Source organism: Scyliorhinus torazame, chromosome 2, assembly GCF_047496885.1.
Source record: "Scyliorhinus torazame isolate Kashiwa2021f chromosome 2, sScyTor2.1, whole genome shotgun sequence".
Taxonomy (NCBI): domain Eukaryota; kingdom Metazoa; phylum Chordata; class Chondrichthyes; order Carcharhiniformes; family Scyliorhinidae; genus Scyliorhinus; species Scyliorhinus torazame.
In genome coordinates this window covers 124,790,048-124,808,722 of record NC_092708.1, presented here as the reverse complement: position 1 = coordinate 124,808,722, position 18,675 = coordinate 124,790,048, and the positions used below count along the sequence as shown (strand labels likewise).

Genomic DNA, 18,675 nt, shown 5'->3' with positions numbered 1-18,675 from the left:
GTTCCGCCTCGTGGGAGGCCAGCTCTGCAGTTTCTGCCGCCCTGATGTGGGAGTAACGATTCTTAGCATGCTCATGGACAACGCACGTCTCGATAGCGACAGAGAGGGTCAACTGATTGATTTTAAGGAGCTGCTGCCGAAGGGAGTTGGAGTGGACCCCGAAAACGATCTGATCCCGGATCATGGAATCAGCCGTCGAGTCATAGTTACATGACTGTGCTAGGATGCGGAGATGGGTCACGAAGGACTGAAAAGGTTCATCCTTACCCTGAAGCCTCTGCTGGAAAAAGTACCGTTCAAAGCACTCATTCACCTCAATGCCCTAGTGCCCTCTGGCTTTATAGTGGTAGTGTTCTGTCTGGTGATTAGCTGAACTGTGTTGTGTGCTTACTGGTCATCCTATGTGTCAATCACTGCCTGTCTGCATCTCATTATATAACATGGGTGGATATTGTGACAGACAGCAGATGTTATTCCCTAAAGGAAATTAGTGAACGAGAGAGGGAGAAAGCACAGCTTCTTATTTCAAGGGTCTCATGTCTTCTGCTGGATTCTCTGTCTGTTGCCAGGCAGAACACTGTCCCTGGCCAACCCATTGGCTGCCAGCCAACCAATTGAACCAAATCCCTCCAATCTGATGGGTGTGAGAAAATGTGGGATTTCCTTTCCCAAATACTAAACTTGAGGACATAGTGTTCCAGTTGTCAAGCTATTTGAAACACTGAATTCTGTACTTTCTCCACTTGACTTAAAGGTATACCTCTGTTCATGATCCCCGGGCCAACAAAAACAATAAAGATAATATTTTTAAAATGGGAAAAAAGGAAAATCAAAAGGAAGGACTCTCAACACACTACCTTACCCATTAACACGGTGCTGCCATCCCCATGAAAATACATGAAATCCATCTAAAATTACACTGGGCACTTGCCCTGTTAGCGGCATAGATTCCCACCCCTGATATTCAAGTGATTTATTCACCTCAATGTCGCAGTGGCTGTCAAACTTCAGCAGGACTGTTTTGAATTTCGTTTTGTCTTCTCCGTCAGCGAACGTAAGGGAGTTGTAGATGTGGATGGCGTGGGATTTAGGCCTAAATCAAGGTAGGGCAAATGGGCCAACCTAACTCCCAACTTGCCACCTGGACAACACTGGAGTAACATTTTCTAGGATTCTGTTTACAGTTGTTAATTTTAGTCTTTAGTTAGATTCATACAATTATGTTCCTTTTTTCCTGCTGTTTTGAAAAATGTTCCTTTATTTGCATTATTTTTCATGCAGGCACCTTGGCTGAAAAGACCCAAGACTATTTCATTATTAATCCTGATTTGTATGGTGGTTAAATTTTCGAGAAGACAGCCACATGAATTGCAGTTATACTGTCGTTTTAAATTTATGACAGAATTTCATTATTTTCTGTAAACAGATTTCATGGAATGATTTCACGAGAAGCAGCAGATCAACTGCTAAGTGTAGCAGAAGGCAGTTATATTATTCGGGAAAGCCAACGTCAGTCTGGTACCTACACCCTGGCACTGCGGTTAGTGGTGATTTTAATAATTAAATGCAGAGGAGTGTAAAATCCTAAATGCATAAGCTACCAGTTAAATTATTCTTGTTCTGTACTATCAGTAAACAAGACACTGTGATGGTAGAAAGAAGAACTTCTTTTGTGGGTTTTTTATAACTATTTTCATTCTGACCAGATCACTACTGCAAGCTGTATTTTGTATGATAATCAATAAATGGTTGCATGCTCAATATTCTTTGTTTATGTTCACATTACACCCACCCATTTCTTGACCGTAATTAGCCTTTTAAAAAAAAAACTTTAGAGTACCCAATTCATTTTTTCCAATTAAGGGGCAATTTAGCGTGGCCAATCCACTTACCCTGCACATCTTTAGGTTGGGGGGGGGGGGCGAAACCCACGCAAACACTGGGAGAATGTGCAAACTCCACACAGACAGTGACCCAGAACCATGATTGAACTGGGACCTCGGCGCCGTGAGGCAGCAGAGCTAGCCACTGTGCTGCCCCTAATGATCCATTTTTAACATGTGACCATGAATTATTATTTTTAACAGTACTGAGTAGTTTTTGACAATGTATTATTAAACCTTTTAGATGTTTGCTATGTCTTGGTTTTTAAGTCAGTGTTAAATATTGGAAGAATTTATTTTCTGGAAATTGTTAAAATTGGTCACTGCTATTCTGGTTGAATTAAGTTTCAAGGAACATCTGAACTGATATTGAAAATCTTTGAAGTGTGAATGTAACCCAGGATTACGCATTCATGAATTGGAAAGTATATAGACAAATTTCAACAAAACAAGGGAGTACAGAGAGACAGTTGTCCATGTTCTTCCAGTTTCTTGTGGGCTGCAATTCTTCAACGCTCAATTTTCAGAGGATAAAGAAGTTAAAGCATTGAAATCATTGGGCAGGATCTTTCAGATCCGCCGCAGGAGAACCAGCTGCTGCAAGGCCATAAAATCCCAGCCATTATCTTCCAGATTCCTGGATTGTAGTTTTAGGGTAAGGGAGAATGAGAGTATAGAGGTCAGGAGCACAGATTTGACGTCGCAGGAGGGGGCCAGTGTTCAGGTAGGTGGTTTGAAGTGTGTCTACTTCAATGCCAGGAGTATACGAAACAAGGTAGGGGAACTGGCAGCATGGGTTGGTACCTGGGACTTCGATGTTGTGGCCATTTCGGAGACATGGATAGAGCAGGGACAGGAATGGATGTTGCAGGTTCCGGGGTTTAGGTGTTTTAGTAAGCTCAGAGAAGGAGGCAAAAGAGGGGGAGGTGTGGCGCTGCTAGTCAAGAGCAGTATTACGGTGGCGGAGAGGATGCTAGATGGGGACTCTTCTTCCGAGGTAGTATGGGCTGAAGTTAGAAACAGGAAAGGAGAGGTCACCCTGTTGGGAGTTTTTTATAGGCCTCCTAATAGTTCTAGGGATGTAGAGGAAAGGATGGCGAAGATGATTCTGGATATGAGCGAAAGTAACAGGGTAGTTATTATGGGAGACTTTAACTTTCCAAATATTGACTGGAAAAGATGTAGTTCGAGTACAATAGATGGGTCGTTTTTTGTACAGTGTGTGCAGGAGGGTTTCCTGAAACAATATGTTGACAGGCCAACAAGAGGCGAGGCCACGTTGGATTTGGTTTTGGGTAATGAACCAGGCCAGGTGTTGGATTTGGAGGTAGGAGAGCACTTTGGGGACAGTGACCACAATTCGGTGACGTTTACGTTAATGATGGAAAGGGATAAGTATACACCGCAGGGCAAGAGTTATAGCTGGGGGAAGGGCAATTATGATGCCATTAGACGTGACTTGGGGGGGATAAGGTGGAGAAGTAGGCTGCAAGTGTTGGGCACACTGGATAAGTGGGGCTTGTTCAAGGATCAGCTACTGCGTGTTCTTGATAAGTATGTACCGGTCAGACAGGGAGGAAGGCGTCGAGCGAGGGAACCGTGGTTTACCAAGGAAGTGGAATCTCTTGTTAAGAGGAAGAAGGAGGCCTATGTGAAGATGAAGTGTGAAGTTTCGGTTGGGGCGATGGATAGTTACAAGGTAGCGAGGAAGGATCTAAAGAGAGAGCTAAGACGAGCAAGGAGGGGACATGAGAAGTATTTGGCAGGAAGGATCAAGGAAAACCCAAAAGCTTTCTATAGGTATGTCAGGAATAAGCGAATGACTAGGGAAAGAGTAGGACCAGTCAAGGACAGGGATGGGAAATTGTGTGTGGAGTCTGAAGAGATAGGCGAGATACTAAATGAATATTTTTCGTCAGTATTCACTCAGGAAAAAGATAATGTTGTGGAGGAGAATGCTGAGCCCCAGGCTAATAGAATAGATGGCATTGAGGTACGTAGGGAAGAGGTGTTGGCAATTCTGGACAGGCTGAAAATAGATAAGTCCTCGGGACCTGATGGGATTTATCCTAGGATTCTATGGGAGGCCAGGGAAGAGATTGCTGGACCTTTGGCTTTGATTTTTATGTCATCATTGGTTACAGGAATAGTGCCAGAGGACTGGAGGACAGCAAATGTGGTCCCTTTGTTCAAAAAGGGGAGCAGAGACAACCCTGGCAACTATAGACCGGTGAGCCTCACGTCTGTAGTGGGTAAAGTCTTGGAGGGGATTATAAGAGACAAGATTTATAATCATCTAGATAGGAATAATATGATCAGGGATAGTCAGCATGGCTTTGTGAAGGGTAGGTCATGCCTCACAAACCTTATTGAGTTCTTTGAGAAGGTGACTGAACAGGTAGACGAGGGTAGAGCAGTTGATGTGGTGTATATGGATTTCAGCAAAGCGTTTGATAAGGTTCCCCACGGTAGGCTATTGCAAAAAATACGGAGGCTGGGGATTGAGGGTGATTTAGAGATGTGGATCAGAAAAAATTGGCTAGCTGAAAGAAGACAGAGGGTGGTGGTTGATGGGAAATGTTCAGAATGGAGTACAGTCACAAGTGGAGTACCACAAGGATCTGTTCTGGGGCCGTTGCTGTTTGTCATTTTTATCAATGACCTAGAGGAAGGCGCAGAAGGGTGGGTGAGTAAATTTGCAGACGATACTAAAGTCGGTGGTGTTGTCGATAGTGTGGAAGGATGTAGCAGGTTACAGAGGGATATAGATAAGCTGCAGAGCTGGGCTGAGAGGTGGCAAATGGAGTTTAATGTAGAGAAGTGTGAGGTGATTCACTTTGGAAGGAATAACAGGAATGCAGAATATTTGGCTAATGGTAAAGTTCTTGAAAGTGTGGATGAGCAGAGGGATCTAGGTGTCCAGGTACATAGATCCCTGAAAGTTGCCACCCAGGTTGATAGGGTTGTGAAGAAGGCCTATGGAGTGTTGGCCTTTATTGGTAGAGGGATTGAGTTCCGGTGTCGGGAGGTCATGTTGCAGCTGTACAGAACTCTGGTACGGCCACATTTGGAGTATTGCGTACAGTTCTGGTCACCGCATTATAGGAAGGACGTGGAGGCTTTGGAGCGGGTGCAGAGGAGATTTACCAGGATGTTGCCTGGTATGGAGGGAAAATCTTATGAGGAAAGGCTGATGGACTTGAGGTTGTTTTCGTTGGAGAGAAGAAGGTTAAGGGGAGACTTAATAGAGGCATACAAAATGATCAGGGGGTTGGATAGGGTGGACAGTGAGAGCCTTCTCCCGCGGATGGATATGGCTGGCAAGAGGGGACATAACTTTAAACTGAGGGGTAATAGATATAGGACAGAGGTCAGAGGTAGGTTCTTTACGCAAAGAGTAGTGAGGCCGTGGAATGCCCTACCTGCTACAGTAGTGAACTCGCCAACATTGAGGGCATTTAAAAGTTTATTGGATAAACATATGGATGATAATGGCATAGTGTAGGTTAGATGGCTTTTGTTTCGGTGCAACATCGTGGGCCGAAGGGCCTGTACTGCGCTGTATTGTTCTATGTTCTATGTTCTATTTATATTGTATTCCTCTGAGGTTGCTACTTCTGAGCACTCTTGAGGCAAAGAGGTGAGTCGCCCAGATACTCACTGGACACACAGTCGGGAGAAGTCTTGTTGTTCGCTGAAGACAAATATTGTACCACCTTCTGTACCATCACTGAAGACAATAAATAGCTTACTAGAATCATATCGCGTACATTTGGCAGTGGGGGCAGCTTATCTTCACTAAGATGTTCACAAATGCAGGTAACTACCAACTGATGTTCCTTTAATACTGCTGAGTTGCTTTTAGTTTATCACACTGTTCCATTTAGAATAATTGTAAGTAAACATTGCCTGAAGACTTAGAATTATGTAAGGGATTACAAGACTAAGGTATCAGAAAAATGGCTTTTTGCAAATGATTTTTTATATTTTATTAATAAGCCGATTCAGAAGCTCTCAGAAGCAAGAGAGTAAATTAATCATCTTCAGGTAATAACATTAATTTGGAGCAAGACAGAAGTATTCCGCTAAATTCTCCAAATAGCATATTGTTTTTTTTCTAGAGCAGCTTGCAGTCCCAGTTGCCTGCTGGGTTCCTGGATTCGATGATGTAATCATGTGGTTGAAGTAAAAAGATGACAGTTATTTACTTCAAGTTGTTATGTAGGAAAGTGGTGATCGGTATGGTGGATGATGTTTTTTACTTTAATTTCCAAAACGTGTTTGTTAACGTGTCTCATATTAGGCTATTGATAAAATAGAAGTAATATAGGAATATTGGACAGGTAGATTATGCTGGTTAGGTACATTTCTGGGAATGGCTCTGAGTGGGGACTGATCCATGTGTGATTTCCATTGGACTCCATGCTGGGACTGTTGCAGTTCATAATTTTCCTTGATGATTTTCATGTGGGCATAAATGAAATTTGAGAATGACCTGGAAATGCACAAGAGTGAATAAGTGAAAATCAATAGTCTGCAGGCTAATTTAGACAAATAAGATCTATAAGCTGATGTATGGCAGATGTCCTTCAATGCAGACAAATGCAATTACTTATTGTGGTGGTGAGAAGCTTCAGGCATGCTTGTACTATGCAGGAATACCGGCTAAATGTAATAGTTTGACAGAGACCCCCGGGTATTGGTTCATCGTTTGTATCTTTATTTAATGTAAGATAGGGCTTTAGGTTAGGTTGTTAGAAACATCAAATATAAGATGAGGTTTGCTATATATAATACTTTAATACATCCAAACATGGAGTATTTTGTCTGAGATTGGTACTCGTACATGATGAAAAGTGTGAAAGAGCTGAGTTTGAGTGAGAGTTGACTATGTGTGAGAGAGTGTATGTGCGCACATGCACTCTCCTCTTCCTTGCGTGTGCATTCTCCTCTTGCACGCAGGCTATCCTCTTGCGCACAGGCCCTCCTCTCTCAGCGTGAGCAAACTCTCCTCCCTCCCTATACTCTCCTTCGCGCACGCTCTCCTTCGCGCACGCTCTCCTTCGCGCACGCTCTCCTTCGCGCACGCTCTCCTTCGCGCACGCTCTCCTTCGCGCACGCTCTCCTTCGCGCACGCTCTCCTTCGCGCACGCTCTCCTTCGCGCACGCTCTCCTTCGCACACTCTCCTTCGCACACCCTCGCCTCTCTCTCGCGAATACACCTCTCGTAAGCAGGGTCTGTTTCAGTGGGTGGGAAAGGATGATTAACTTAGGGACGAGAAGGAATGTAACTTTGTAAGGGGCTAGAGAAGGAAAATGGCGGGTGGGGGAGAAGGTGGGTGCTGTATGCGGGGAAAGTAGGATAATTGAGCAAGAGAGAGAGCACTTTGTATGCATTGAAGGGAAAAGATTGCGGATGTGGGAGAAAGCAATATAAAAGGAATTCAGTGCAGTTGAGTCTGAGGAAGAGGGCTGACAGACACAAATTCACTTTGGAGAATGCAACAGTTGATGGTGACTGACCATTAACTGCCAAGCATTCAACTGGTGCATTCTCCATGGCAATGCCTCTTTCAATCAGTCCATTTGCCAATCACTCAGCACTCACTTCTCATACAGTATAAATGGTTGTTTTCCCCTTCTCTAGGTATTCTTGCAAAATGTCCTGATGAGTGAAAGATGAGAAGCACTGACATGTCTTTTTTCGGCAACACTCAAGTTCTGTGCTACCAAACAATTAATCTTCACTGTGTTAATTGTTTTTTGAAAGATCCAACATTATCATAAATATTTTACTAGTATCACTTTTGCACCTTTCTTTAATGTAAGCATTCCAAAGGTCCTCGATCTCTTCCAGTTTACACTTAATTGCTCTTGCTGCATTTTATTCAATCCCTGGATTAATTTCCCTACAGTATAATGATCAGAATTGTGTAGTGTACGCTAGGTGGCGCCAGACCAGTGCTCTGTAAGAACTCCGAATCAATTCCTGACATTTGTGCTGTATTTCTCTTCCCATCCAGCCTAAGATCCTTGCTGTCTTTGCTGCTTCCATACAAGGTTCTGGTGGCTTCAGCAATCTCTATTCAGATGTCCAGATCCCTCACTGGTATGCCTGTAAAATTTAGCTTGTATTGCATTTGTTTGATATCAGTCACAATCTCTCGTATTTTACAAATGAAATAACATCCTCAACTATTCAAACCAGCTCTTCAATCTGTCCAGTCCTTTTCTGTTTGTTCAGTATATTCCTGGCCATTTGGAATCCTTGACAGTTTGGTATTATCTGAAAATGAGAAGAGTTTCTATTTCCAAGATGCTATACAGAAGGGAAGAAACAGAATCTAGCAAAGACTTCAAAGAGGTGAAAGAAAGATCTGTAAGCAGCATGTTTTAAACTGCTCATATTTTCAGTCAGTCTCCAATTATTAGTAAATCCTAAAGTTTTGTCTGAGAGAAAGCCTATTAGCTAAATTTTGTTGTTTATAATCTCTTTTCCTTTCTATTATAATGGAAAAGCATGAGATGAATAAGTATTTTCATGTGTTTGGAAAATGTTAATTAAAATTTTAAAACAATTTAAATATAAAACCTACCAAAACAAAGAATAACAAGTAAACAGTCAGAGCCCCCTCCCCCACCTCCACCTTCCCTTACAACAGTAAAACGTAGTTACTAAGCCCAACCCTATCCCCCCACACCTCCTAACAGCTAACAGTGACCAGCTCTTTAAAGTACAATATAAACGGCTGCCATCTATGGCAAAACCCTTCCACTGACCCTCTCAGGGAAACGTAACCTTCTCTGGGTGTAAAAACTCCACCAAGTCACCCTGCCACGCCGAGATGCTTGGTGGTGTCGTCGACCTCCAGCCCATGAGGATCCGCCTCCTTGTCACCAGTCAGGCAAAGGTCAGGATGTCAGCCCCTCCCCCATCCAGAACTCCGCCAGCTGAGCACAGTCAGAACATGTGCGCAAGCCCCCAAACACCAATCACATCTATCATCCACCCCTTCAAAACCTGATCCATTCTAGCCTTCGTAAGGTGTGTTCTGAGCACCATTTTCAGCTGGATGAGACTCAGCCTCGCACAGGACAAAGTCGAGTTCACACTCCTCAGCGCCTCACTCCAACCCTGCTCCTCCAAGGTCGATCCCAGCACCTCCGTCCACTTTGCTTTCATTTTTTTTAAATAAATATTTTATTGAAAATTTTTGGTCAACCAACACAGTACATTGTGCATCCTTTACACAATATTATAACAACACAAATAACAATGACCTATTTTATAAACAAAAAATGAATAAATAATAAATAACAAAAATGAAAACTAACCCTAATTGGCAACTGCCTTATCACAAGTAACACTCTCCAAAAATATAATTTAACAGTCCAATATATAATTATCTGTCGCAACGACCGATACATATTATACAGTATATATTAACAATCCCGAGAGTCCTTCTGGTTCCTCCTCCCCCCCCCCCCCCCCCCCCACCCCCCGATCCTGGGCTGCTGCTGCTGCCTTCTTTTTTCCATTCCATCTATCTTTCTGCGAGGTATTCGACGAACGGTTGCCACCGCCTGGTGAACCCTTGAGCCGACCCCCTTAGAACGAACTTAATCCGCTCTAGCTTTATAAACCCTGCCATGTCATTTATCCAGGTCTCCACCCCCGGGGGCTTGGCTTCTTTCCACATTAACAATATCCTGCGCCGGGCTACTAGGGACGCAAAGGCCAAAACATCGGCCTCTCTCGCCTCCTGCACTCCCGGCTCTTGTGCAACCCCAAATATAGCCAACCCCCAGCTTGGTTCGACCCGGACCCCCACTACTTTTGAAAGCATCTTTGTCACCCCCATCCAAAACCCCTGTAGTGCCGGGCATGACCAAAACATATGGGTATGATTCGCTGGGCTTCTCGAGCACCTCGCACACCTATCCTCCACCCAAAAAAATTTACTGAGCCGTGCTCCAGTCATATGCGCCCTGTGTAATACCTTAAACTGAATCAGGCTTAGCCTGGCACACAAGGACGACGAGTTTACCCTGCTTAGGGCATCTGCCCACAGCCCCTCCTCGATCTCCTCCCCCAGCTCTTCTTCCCATTTCCCTTTTAGTTCATCTACCATAGTCTCCCCTTCGTCCCTCATTTCCCTATATATATCTGACACCTTACCATCCCCCACCCATGTCTTTGAGATCACTCTGTCCTGCACCTCTTGTGTCGGGAGCTGCGGGAATTCCCTCACCTGTTGCCTCGCAAAAGCCCTCAGTTGCATATACCTGAATGCATTCCCTTGGGGCAACCCATATTTCTCGGTCAGCGCTCCCAGACTCGCGAACTTCCCATCCACAAACCGATCTTTCAGTTGCGTTATTCCTGCTCTTTGCCACATTCCATATCCCCCATCCATTCCCCCCGGGGCAAACCTATGGTTGTTTCTTATCGGGGACCCCCCCAAGGCTCCAGTCTTTCCCCTATGCCGTCTCCACTGTCCCCAAATCTTCAGTGTAGCCACCACCACCGGGCTTGTGGTGTAGTTCCTCGGTGAGAACGGCAATGGGGCTGTCACCATAGCCTGTAGGCTAGTCCCCCTACAGGACGCCCTCTCTAATCTCTTCCACGCCGCTCCCTCCTCCTCTCCCATCCACTTACTCACCATTGAAATATTAGCGGCCCAATAATACTCACTTAGGCTCGGTAGTGCCAGCCCCCCCCCTATCCCTGCTACGCTGTAAGAATCCCTTCCTCACTCTCGGGGTCTTCCCGGCCCACACAAAATGCCATGATGCTCTTTTCAATCCTTTTTAAAAAAGCCTTCGTGATCACCACCGGGAGGCACTGAAACACAAAGAGGAATCTCGGGAGGACCACCATCTTAACCGCCTGCACCCTCCCTGCCAGTGACAGGGATACCATATCCCATTTCTTAAAATCCTCCTCCATTTGTTCCACCAACCGCGTTAAATTTAACCTATGCAATGTGCCCCAATTCTTGGCTATCTGGATCCCCAGGTAACGAAAGTCCCCTGTTACCTTCCTCAACGGTAGGGCCTCTATTTCTCTACTCTGCTCCCCTGGATGCACCACAAACAACTCACTTTTCCCCATGTTCAATTTATACCCTGAAAAATCCCCAAACTCCCCAAGTATCCGCATTATTTCTGGCATCCCCTCCGCCGGGTCTGCCACGTATAGTAGCAAATCGTCCGCATACAAAGATACCCGGTGTTCGTCTCCTCCTCTAAGTACTCCCCTCCACTTCTTGGAACCCCTCAACGCTATCGCCAGGGGCTCAATCGCCAGTGCAAACAATAATGGGGACAGAGGGCATCCCTGCCTTGTCCCTCTATGGAGCCGAAAATATGCAGATCCCCGTCCATTCGTGACCACGCTCGCCATCGGGGCCCTATACAACAGCTGCACCCATCTAACATACCCCTCTCCAAAACCAAATCTCCTCAACACCTCCCACAAATAATCCCACTCCACTCTATCAAATGCTTTCTCGGCATCCATCGCCACTACTATCTCCGTTTCCCCCTCTGGTGGGGCCATCATCATTACCCCTAACAGCCTCCGTATATTCGTGTTCAGCTGTCTCCCCTTCACAAACCCAGTTTGGTCCTCGTGGACCACCCCCGGGACACATTCCTCTATTCTCATTGCCATTACCTTGGCCAGGATCTTGGCATCTACATTTAGGAGGGAAATAGGCCTATAGGACCCGCATTGTAGCGGGTCCTTTTCCTTCTTTAAGAGAAGCGATATCGTTGCTTCAGACATAGTCGGGGGCAGTTGTCCCCTTTCCTTTGCCTCATTAAAGGTCCTCGTCAATACCGGGGCGAGCAAGTCCACATATTTTCTATAGAATTCGACTGGGAATCCATCCGGTCCCGGGGCCTTTCCCGCCTGCATGCTCCTAATTCCTTTCACCACTTCTTCTACCTCGATCTGTGCTCCCAGTCCCACCCTTTCCTGCTCTTCCACCTTGGGAAATTCCAGCCGATCCAAGAAGCCCATCATTCTCTCCCTCCCATCCGGGGGTTGAGCTTCATATATTTTTTTATAAAATGTCTTGAACACTCCATTCACTCTCTCCGCTCCCCGCTCCATCTCTCCTTCCTCATCCCTCACTCCCCCTATTTCCCTCGCTGCTCCCCTTTTCCTCAATTGGTGTGCCAGCAACCTGCTCGCCTTCTCCCCATATTCGTACTGTACACCCTGTGCCTTCCTCCATTGTGCCTCTGCAGTGCCCGTAGTCAGCAAGTCAAATTCTACATGTAGCCTTTGCCTTTCCCTGTACAGTCCCTCCTCCGGTGCTTCCGCATATTGTCTGTCCACCCTCAAAAGTTCTTGCAGCAACCGCTCCCATTCCTTACTCTCCTGCTTCCCTTTATGTGCCCTTATTGATATCAGCTCCCCTCTAACCACCGCCTTCAACGCCTCCCAGACCACTCCCACCTGGACCTCCCCATTATCAGTGAGTTCCAAGTACTTTTCAATGCACCCCCTCACCCTTAGACACACACCCTCATCTGCCATTAGTCCCATGTCCATTCTCCAGGGTGGGCGCCCTCCTGTTTCCTCCCCTATCTCCAAGTCTACCCAGTGTGGAGCGTGATCCGAAATGGCTATAGCCGTATACTCCGTTCCCCTCACCTTCGGGATCAACGCCCTTCCCAGCACAAAAAAGTCTATTCGCGAGTAGACTTTATGGACATAGGAGAAAAACGAGAACTCCTTACTCCTAGGTCTGCTAAATCTCCACGGGTCTACACCTCCCATCTGCTCCATAAAATCTTTAAGTACCTTGGCTGCTGCCGGCCTCCTTCCAGTCCTGGACTTCGACCTATCCAGCCCTGGTTCCAACACCGTATTAAAATCTCCCCCCATTATCAGCTTTCCCATCTCTAGGTCCGGAATGCGTCCTAGCATCCGCCTCATAAAATTGGCATCATCCCAGTTCGGGGCATATACGTTTACCAAAACCACCGTCTCCCCCTGTAGTTTGCCACTCACCATCACGTATCTGCCCCCGTTATCCGCCACTATAGTCTTTGCCTCGAACATTACCCGCTTCCCCACTAATATAGCCACCCCCCTGTTTTTCGCATCTAGCCCCGAATGGAACACCTGCCCCACCCATCCTTTGCGTAGCCTAACCTGGTCTATCAGTTTCAGGTGCGTTTCCTGTAACATAACCACATCTGCCTTAAGTTTCTTAAGGTGTGCGAGTACCCGTGCCCTCTTTATCGGCCCGTTCAGCCCTCTCACGTTCCACGTGATCAGCCGGGTTGGGGGGCTTCCTACCCCCTCCCCCCCCCTTGTCGATTAGCCATCACCTTTTTCCAGCTCCTCACCCGGTTCCCACGCAGCTGTATCTCCCCCAGGCGGTGCACCCCCGCCCATCCCCTCCCATACCAGCTCCCCCCTCTCCCCAGCAGCAGCAACCCAGTAATTCCCCCCTCCCACCCCCCCCCCCCCCGCTAGATCCCCCGCTAGCGTAATTACTCCCCCCATGTTGCTCCCAGAAGTCAGCAAACTCTAGCCGACCTCGGCTTCCCCCCGTGACCTCGGCTCGCACCGTGCGACGCCCTCTCCTTCCTGCTTCTCTATTCCCGCCATGATTATCATAGCGCGGGAACCAAGCCCGCGCTTCTCCCTTGGCCCCGCCCCCAATGGCCAACGCCCCATCTCCTCCACCTCCCCTCCTCCCCCCATCACCACCTGTGGAAGAGCGAAAAGTTACCACATCGCAGGATTAGTACATAAAACTCCTCTTTCCCCCCTTTTTAACCCCCCTCTTTGCCCCCCACATTCGCCCCACCACTTTGTTCAAACGTTCTTTTTAATAACCCGCTCATTCCAGTTTTTCTTCCACAATAAAAGTCCACGCTTCATCCGCCGTCTCAAAGTAGTGGTGCCTCCCTCGATATGTGACCCACAGTCTTGCCGGTTGCAGCATTCCAAATTTTATCTTCTTTTTATGAAGCACCGCCTTGGCCCGATTAAAGCTCGCCCTCCTTCTCGCCACCTCCGCACTCCAGTCTTGATAAACGCGGATCACCGCGTTCTCCCATTTACTGCTCCGAGTTTTCTTTGCCCATCGAAGGACCATTTCTCTATCCTTAAAACGGAGGAATCTCACCACTATGGCTCTGGGAATTTCTCCTGCTCTCGGCCCTCGCGCCATCACTCGGTATGCTCCCTCCACCTCCAACGGACCCGCCGGGGCCTCCGCTCCCATTAACGAGTGCAGCATCGTGCTCACATATGCCCCGACGTCCGCTCCCTCCCCACCTTCAGGAAGACCAAGAATCCTCAGGTTGTTCCTCCTTGCGTTGTTCTCCAGTGCCTCCAACCTTTCCACACATCGTTTCTGATGTGCCTCATGCGTCTCCGTCTTCACCACCAGGCCCTGTATGTCGTCCTCATTCTCGGCTGCCTTTGCCTTCACGACCCGAAGCTCCCGCTCCTGGGTCTTTTGTTCCTCCTTTAGCCCTTCGATCGCCTGTAGTATCGGGGCCAACAGCTCTTTCTTCATTTCCTTTTTGAGCTCTTCCACACAGCATTTCAAGAACTCTTGTTGTTCAGGGCCCCATGTTAAACTGCCACCTTCCGACGCCATCTTGGTTTTTGCTTGCCTTCCTTGCCGCTGTTCTAAAGGATCCACTGCAATCCGGCCACTTTCTCCTCCTTTTTTCATCCGTATCCAGGGGGGATTCCCTTCTGGTTTACCGCACAGTGTTTTTAGCCGTCAAAATTGCCGTTGGGGCTCCTATCAAGAGCCCAAAAGTCCGTTTCACCGGGAGCTGCCGAAACGTGCGACTCAGCTGGTCATCGCCGCACCCGGAAGTCCACTTTGCTTTCATGCCGCCAACAGAGCACACCTCCTGCCCCATCATCCAATGGTACGTACACGGCATGTCAGGCAACTCCGAATCAGAACAGGAAAAGATCCTCTCCAGCAAAATAGAAGGCAACTTCATTGGAAAAGCTGAAAAGTACTTTTTGACCCAGCTGCGTACCTGGAGATACCCGAACCCATCAGCGTCTGTAAGCCCCTATTTTTCTTTCAGTTTCCCCAGACTAGCGAACCGATCTTCTAAAAATAAGTCTCCCACTTACCTTTATCCTTCCATTCCCTAAATTTCAAATCTGACCTAGCAGGTTTGAATAACTCGTTCGCAGAGTTAGGGGTCAGCCTAGAGGCAGCCCTCAAATTAAAATGATGGTGGAGTTGTCTCCAAATTTTTAATATGGCTGCAACTACCGAGTTAGACGAATATTTCTTGGGTACCACCGGTAATGGAGTTGATACCTGCGCCGCTAGGCTTGCTCCCCTCACAGACTCTGCTTCCACCCGGACCCAAAGCCCATCCAAATCTCCGAACCACTCTAGCACCTTTTCAGCATTGGCCGCTCAATAATAGTATTGAAAGTTTGGCAAGGCCAAGCCCCCTAATTATCTCTCCCTCTGGAGCTACGTCCTCCTGATCCTCGGGGGGGGGGGGGGGTTCTTGCCCACCCAAATAAACCCAGTCACCAGACAGTCAATCTCTCTGAAAAAAGCCTGGGGCAAGAATATCGGAAAATCTCGGCAAGATATTCATCTTAACTGATTGCACTCGGCCTGCCAGGGATAACGGGAGACCGTCTCATCTTTTCAAGTCCGTTTTGACCTTTGCCACCAGATTCGCATCATTCAACTCCGGAGTTTCCCCCAGTCCCTTGCTATCTGGACTCCCAAATACCAAAAATGACTTCTAGCTAGCCGGAACGGCACTCCCCTAAACCCCCTCTCTGCCTCGGCACCCCAACCACAAAATATTCACTCTTTCCTATATTTAAAGTATTTTCATGGTTTACAAAACTGACAGCATAAACCATGAACTTTAGGACTGTTATCTAGAGTACAGCATGTTGAAGTTCTTGGAATCTTTATGATTGACAGCAAGGCTGACCATTTAGAAAATTTCAAAGCTAGCTATTTGAAAAGTGCTTTTTGCTTATCTCTGCAAATTTGAAATTGTTGATGGAGTAAGTACAGAAGGCATTTTTATGATTTCAACTAAAAATATTTAAAAACATTTATAGAAAATATTTAATTTTGAACACCGTGTGGTTCACTTTTATCTCCATCTTATGGTTAAACGAAAAGCCAGACTATATGCTGGATAACTAATTTTTTTAGACATAAAAAAATGAAAACAATGGGTCCTTAATGTTGGGACTTTTATCTTGCAAATAACCTCTTCAGGAGTAAAATTTTAAAATCTATCTGACTGACAGCAAAATTGGCCTTGATGTTCATCAACCCTACTTTCCAGCCACTTTCCAGGTGACTAAAACATTGCTAACAAACCAAGGTACTTGAAAATTACAACAGCATAAAGCATGAATGTTTGAACTATAAGATCATTAAAACAATTCATACAGTAGGATTTTTATTCTTATGCAATTTATTTATGAAAGCACCATTTATATTTACCAATCTAGAGACCAAATGGTAGAGAAGGAGGGCTAGGTTCTCTGTCCCGAGGCAGGTAGCTCAAGTTGAGAAATTTCCCAACTTGGCAGACCCACCGAGGTATAAAATTCCCCTTTACACCTACCTATCGCTCCAGGAAAGTGGGGGTGGAATAAAGTGGACCTGAGGTGGCCACAGGAGCCTCAGTTCACTGAGACTTCATCCAGTTCTTTGGCTACATTTTAGGTCATTTAGCCTTCACCCCCCGCATCCCACCACCACCCCCAATCCATTCTCCATGCCAAGTCATGTACCCTACCCAGGTTCGTATAAGAGGATTATGTAAGTGAGTGTGTTTACATAGGTGCAAAAAAAGTGTTAACTTTGTTTGATTGGCAGCTCTATGGGGTTATAAGAAGTTATTTTTCTGTGGCCTCTTTTGTCATTTGTCAATGTCTCAATGAACATAATTTTATATTCCCCTGTCAGCGGATTTGCAGCCAGGTGAGGGGGTTGGGGGGGCGTAAAATTACTCGGATGGCCTTCTCATCAGACTTCTGCCTGCTTCGATCTCTCCGCAATTTTATGGTGGAATGGATGAGGCCTAGTCCAACCTGCCAGCCATTTGCCAAATTAAATCCCTCAGTGGCAATTAATGACCGCTTAAGGGCTTTTTCCCACACAGCTCAGTTTTTAGGCTGGTGGAAGAAGGTCAGGATGGGGTTGCCCAGAAAGTAGCCCTGCTTGGGCCTTGGGCAAGAAGAAGGTGGAGCATCATCATAAGTAGCCTTCTTTGACCATTGGGTGCCTTCCCACAAGGTCTGCACCTTGCAGGTGCCTCCTTCCCCTCTGACCTCTCCAATACTCCACACCTCCACAGACCACCTCCTGGGTCACATCTCCCCTCCCAACCTTGTGATCGTCTCACTTACCTAGTCCTGGACTTCGGGATTTTGTCTCTGAGGACTGCTTCTAGTCCCAGTCCTGGCCACTGCTGCCACAAGCGCTGCTTTGACTAGAGATGTACTGACCAATTAGATCAGCCAACAGCTGTCTCAGGCCGAAATTCCTCCAAAGTTGGAGAGGACAACCCAGCTTCATCCAGTTAATGTATTTGAAGCATTAAATGACTGCAGGATAGCCATTTTGGTGGTGATGCATTCACCGACTTGTGTGGCCGGGTGGGAAACTCCACTATCTTAAAATCTCGTCGCATGTTTATTTGCACAAGGGTGAGGTCTCAAATACTGAAAGCTTCTATTGTTGATAGGTTAATCGCCTGTTCGACACTTTGAGCTTGAGCGCCAGTATATTTTTCCCAAGTTTTTATTTTTCTAAGCTGTTTCACACATGCCATTGTTACTCTTGGGCTCATTGGTTCTGTACATTGTGTACATGGTGTACAAGCTGGAATGATCAAGAAAACTTTGGGGGCTGGGAGATGTCTTCCCCTGAAATTGAGCCCGTCAGTTCGGGAGGGCAGGGTGCACGCTTGCTCCCTGCACCCTTATCCCTCGCTGGCGAAAATTGGCAGTGCTGGGAATGGGGGCAGGCATCCTGGAATCGTGTCCCTTGTGCTATTTTTAAATGGCTCCCGGGTTCTTCCAACTGCGATAATCTGGGCCAGTGTGTCAATTTTCAATTGCTGCCCACCAGTCTTTCACCATAAAATAAGTGGCTAGCAGTTAAGGCACTTTGACAGTCCCAGTGGCACCCTATCTAAATCTAAATCAATGCAATTTTCAGATGGGCCTGTAAAACGAGCAGCCTGTTGCGGAGAGAGCCTGCTTACATATGCAAGTCAGCGCCATGCCATAGTTTTAGAATTACAATTGCATTTTACGGATATAAATGAGCAGAATAAACACTGCTCAATTGTACTGGGAGGTCTAACCAAAGTTCCTGAAGGGACTGCTGGAATCTGTTTAAAGCTGTTTTAGCTGGAGTATTGTGTACATTTCTGGGTACCACACTTTGTGTGCTTGTATGTCCTAGGCCTATACAGCACAGCTTGGTCTCCAGTCATCTTGGATCCCCTTGCCACTAGATCAATGCCTTGCTCTGTCAAGCCCATGTGGTAGCTGGTGTTAAAAGAACTCGCTCACAGGCATCATCCACCTCTTAAAATGAAGTTTGGTACCTGGACCATTACGGCCCTCTTGGACAGCCAAATTGCATATTGCATATTGCTATTGTTGCCAAGGAGCTCAGGAGTTTGAGCGTTGACATCGCTGCCCTAAGCAAAATCCAGCGGGCAGGGGAAGGCCAGCTCAAGGAAAGGTAAACCAGAAAAAGATTGCTGCCTCCACGGGGCT

General features: G+C 46.6%; 1 protein-coding gene across 10 annotated transcripts in view; it reads left to right on the top strand.

Moving 5' to 3' along the window:
* The window catches only part of chn1 (chimerin 1), a 393,699-nt gene that overhangs the window by 133,818 nt on the left and 241,206 nt on the right, over window positions 1-18,675 (top strand). For 9 of the 10 annotated variants that reach the window (XM_072476432.1, XM_072476457.1, XM_072476442.1 and 6 more), the window contains one exon: window positions 1,427-1,540. The exons of the other annotated variant lie outside the window; for it this stretch is intronic. In XM_072476432.1, the coding sequence (XP_072332533.1) occupies window positions 1,427-1,540 (114 nt within the window). The remainder of the gene's footprint in view (window positions 1-1,426; window positions 1,541-18,675) is intronic. 10 annotated transcript variants of the gene reach the window in all.